Here is a 3,847-nt window from a genome sequence, read left to right as displayed (position 1 = left end):
TCGGCGAGAAAGCCTCCTCTAGCTGCTCACAAGACATGCAAACATCGAGGTATTGCCTTGCCTTATTGCTTGTATGCAGTACGTGTTCTTTGTTTGGGATGTTTCTGTACGTATGATATCCTTATAGCTTTTGTGATTATGGTGAGATCATAGGCAGTAATCGATGTCAATATAATTGTTCTTTGAATTTTAGATCTTAACACTTGTTAGTGGAAATTTTTGTTCAACGCAAATCATCGCTTTGATAAAGATAGCGGATAGAATTATGATCTAAGAAAAAATATCCGGCCCTTTCATACGTAACATAAATATGACTTTAGAAATTATGTTGCATGGCATTATACTTGCACACAAATTTTGACATTTATCTACTCGTTTTTATGAACAGTAAGTTGAAAATTAGTGTGTGCGATGTGGATCGTTGGGTGGGCTTTTTAACAAGAATGACACAAGCTCAGCGATGTAAACTCGCTGAAGCTGATTTACAAAGCTTGATTCACATGAAGAGTATAAGTCCACGATCGTCTATACTTAGCCTCATGTTTAAGGCATTTGACGCAGAGTCAGAAACATTCAACTTGCAAAAAGATCAACCCTCGATTACTATAAAAGGAGTCGATGTGGAGGAAATTTTTGGTCTGAAGGACAAAGCAGCAGATGGGCTGGATATTGACACCATCCTTTATGAGGATGGGGAATATGCAGAAAATGATATACCATCTCGTTTTCTGAACAAGTCCACCGGCAGTCTGAGTATTGATGGATTGATCTCGGACGCAATCAAGAGCGGATTAGCCGACGATGACTTCCTTCGAAGAGCTGTTCTTGTGGCCCTTGGTACAGTTCTTGCACCACAGTCCAGCTCAACAGTTCCGTTGGAGTATTGGACAATTGTTAAGTACGTGTCACGTTTGAAGAAAATGAACTTCAATGGTTTCACACGTTCTTATTTAATTAACAATATAAAGAAACTGCGAAGTGAACATGAGATGGTGCAATGGCCCCGCGGCAACCTAGCCCTGCTTCAGGTATATTTCTCCTCACCACGTCCATTCTCTTAAAAAAAAATCCAACAATGTATAAAGGTGTTTAACTGTTGTGCCAACATATGCAGTATATTTACTATGAAAAAGTGCACCCAACTGGTTCACAATTGACGTCATCAAAGCCGTTGATGAGGAACTGGACAGAAGAAGAGGCGAGTAAGAGAGACAACATTGAATACCAACATGGACGAGGAACAGGCTTGGTAAGTTTTCTCTTACTCATGTACTATTATCTTCATCATTTCATGTGGACTTACATCATCACTTCATGTGCATTCCTTCTAGATTGACGACGACATATCTGCTAACCACAGAAGGGAGGTGATCCACACACCTGACGTTCCTCCAAGATCAAAGAGGAAGCAAAGTAAAAGAGCTAAAGCTTCAGGTTCTAGCATGAAAACGCCAGGTTCAGGGGATGATTCAAGAATGGAGGTCATGGTTGAGCAGATTCTGATTAAACTGACCAATCACATAGACACATCAATAAGCAAACATATGGACAAATTTGCAGACGTATCTGCTCAGGTGACATGGACTATTTTTTGTATGCTTCTATCTGCTGAAATGCATCTCTACACAGCATGACATTAATTACCTTCTGAATTTTGTTCTGCAGAAAGTCCTAAAAATGCTTAACGCGAAAGGAGTTGCGTACAGGGCAGGCAAGGCTGACATGTTTGATGACGAAGATCAGGAGGTGGAAGACAAAAAAGAAGGAGCGGCCTCCACACCTAGCCATGGCGGCCTTCCGCCTAAAGATTTCATGGACAATGACGACATCAAGTCAGACGGCACTGCATCATTTTTGAATTCAGTTAAGGATCAACATGACGATGAATTGGAAGATGCAAGTAAGAAGAGTGAGCCGATGGATGATTTGAACTTCGTGACACCCACCGACAAGAAGACTGCTAATGCTGGGTACACGACACCAGCGCCTAAGCACGGAGACACCCCTGAAGTACCCATAATCATCGACGACAAGGCTACACCTGAATCGTCCTGCTCGGCACCTATTGATTTAACTCTTCCAGATGCATTAGAAGAATTTGATAGCTTGAACACGATCTGCCGGAAAGCGATAGAAAGTGGGAAGAAGGAGGAGAAAAAAGATGATGTATGTGGCAAAAAGGAGGAGAAAAAGGAAGATGTCTCTGGGAAGCGCAAACGCAAAGCTCCTCGCAAATTAAGTTCCCCAAGCATTGTGATGACCGAGAACTGTCCTAAATGGTTTCCACGCGCAGTCAGAAAAGGTATATTTTCTGAAATATTTTGCACTATATCAAGGAATCTTGTTCACATAATTAACTATATATGGTTGTTGTCGATAGGTCCTGATGCTTTGTTCAACAACGAATATGCCACGGACGGATCAAATCCGCTGACACCGGAGATAATTGACGCGGCTGCCGAGTATATTCGGATAATATGCAAATCTACAAAAAAAAACCAAAGAAGTAAGACTGTGTACGAGAATGAAGACGGGGCTGTAGCGAGGGCTGAATTTCTTAAACCTATCCTTGACCGTGGATGGCTGTGCGGCACTGTAAGTCCAACAACCGATGTCATCCTTCTATTTCTCCTAGGCTTGAATATATATGTGCTCTGGAGTGATCACCTGTTTGAATTATATGCAGGTCATTGAGTGTTACTTGGCTGAGCTGAGATTAAAATTGAAGGATAGGACAATATGCCCTGCATGGAGGGCAAATTCTATAGTCGAAAATCGACCGAGAAGGCAGCGATGGAAAAAGAAAAACCTTGACACGATGGATATTGCAGAAATGTCAAGTTGCTACGAAAGATGCGAGCTGGAATATTTTGGCACTAACAAGGTAATGATTGCTTGTACATTATTAAGTGAGAGGTTTCAAAATTAACTATTAATGCATTAATTATTAACTATGTATTTTTGGTAGGCTTATTTCTGCTAACATTTCCAAATGCCACTGGGTCACCGTCGTCATGCACAGTGACAAGAAGGAATTTCAGGTGCTAGACTCGTTATGGCGCCTTGAGCAGAGCAAGGATTTTGTGGAAAAGCTGGTATGACTTTTGATCACGGAATGTAAGACCACCTTTTGGTACTCAGTGCACTGTACTTAAATTTTATGCTTCACAGAGAGAAGAAATCTTGAAGGACGTCGAGTTTGCGAACAATGAGATATCAACAAAGAAGTATCCAGACGTTTCGAAATGGGAAATTAAAAGATACCCAATACCTATGCAAAGTGATACGTGAGTCCACCGTTAATCTTACGCCATTACTATTGATGCCTATTGCAGATAGTTTACCTCTGATCTATATGCAGGAACTCATGTGGACTGTTCCTGTTAGCATGTATGGAGCACTGGGATGGAGATGAACTAACGGCCAAATTTTCGCAGGTTACCTCTTATCTATAGTATCTTTGTTACACACATGTTTATCTCTCCCGGTAATCTAAACTACTTAATAATTGTTGCAGGAAACGATAAACAAGAACAGGAATATGACTGCCGCCAAAATTATAATGGCAGAATCAAACATGCACGAGAAGGCGAAGAAGGATGTCCTTGACATCGCGGCGAAAGCACGTGCGTAAAAAACATTATCAGATATTATTTCCACTAGTTGTAATGCTAGGGTGGATTTGTGTCCTAAGGTCTCATAGACCTGTAGAACTTTTTTACTTTGGGTGTTGAACTTATTTGGGGTTGATGTTATTTGTTCCACAATGAGATAAGTACTTTTTTGCACGATAAAAAGTACAGATAAGTAATTCAACCTTTTGCACGTACATAATTCAAACGAGTAG

General features: G+C 40.9%; 1 protein-coding gene across 1 annotated transcript; it reads left to right on the top strand.

The window, feature by feature from the left end:
* The first annotated feature begins 539 nt into the window (after positions 1 to 539).
* LOC127310521 (uncharacterized) lies at positions 540 to 3,634 on the top strand. Its single transcript, XM_071822166.1, has 11 exons — positions 540 to 1,028; positions 1,115 to 1,249; positions 1,332 to 1,574; positions 1,666 to 2,302; positions 2,381 to 2,595; positions 2,687 to 2,755; positions 2,832 to 2,884; positions 2,969 to 3,095; positions 3,172 to 3,287; positions 3,362 to 3,437; positions 3,518 to 3,634. Exons 1-11 carry the CDS (start codon positions 540 to 542, stop codon positions 3,632 to 3,634), a joined length of 2,277 nt encoding a protein of 758 aa, XP_071678267.1.
* Positions 3,635 to 3,847: the final 213 nt, after the last annotated feature.

The sequence above is a fragment of the Lolium perenne genome, chromosome 6, assembly GCF_019359855.2.
Source record: "Lolium perenne isolate Kyuss_39 chromosome 6, Kyuss_2.0, whole genome shotgun sequence".
Taxonomy (NCBI): Eukaryota; Viridiplantae; Streptophyta; class Magnoliopsida; order Poales; family Poaceae; genus Lolium; species Lolium perenne.
Note: the sequence above shows the minus strand (reverse complement) of the source record. Positions and strands in the feature narration are given on the sequence as shown.

Excerpts from the sequence above, each read along its gene's own strand:
- LOC127310521 (XM_071822166.1), top strand. The coding sequence starts at position 540 with ATGTTTAAGGCATTTGACGCAGAGTCAGAAACATTCAACTTGCAAAAA. Across the intron at positions 2,303-2,380 it reads TCCACGCGCAGTCAGAAAAG|GTCCTGATGCTTTGTTCAAC; the intron begins GTATATTTTCTG and ends TGTTGTCGATAG. Across the intron at positions 2,596-2,686 it reads GTGGATGGCTGTGCGGCACT|GTCATTGAGTGTTACTTGGC; the intron begins GTAAGTCCAACA and ends AATTATATGCAG.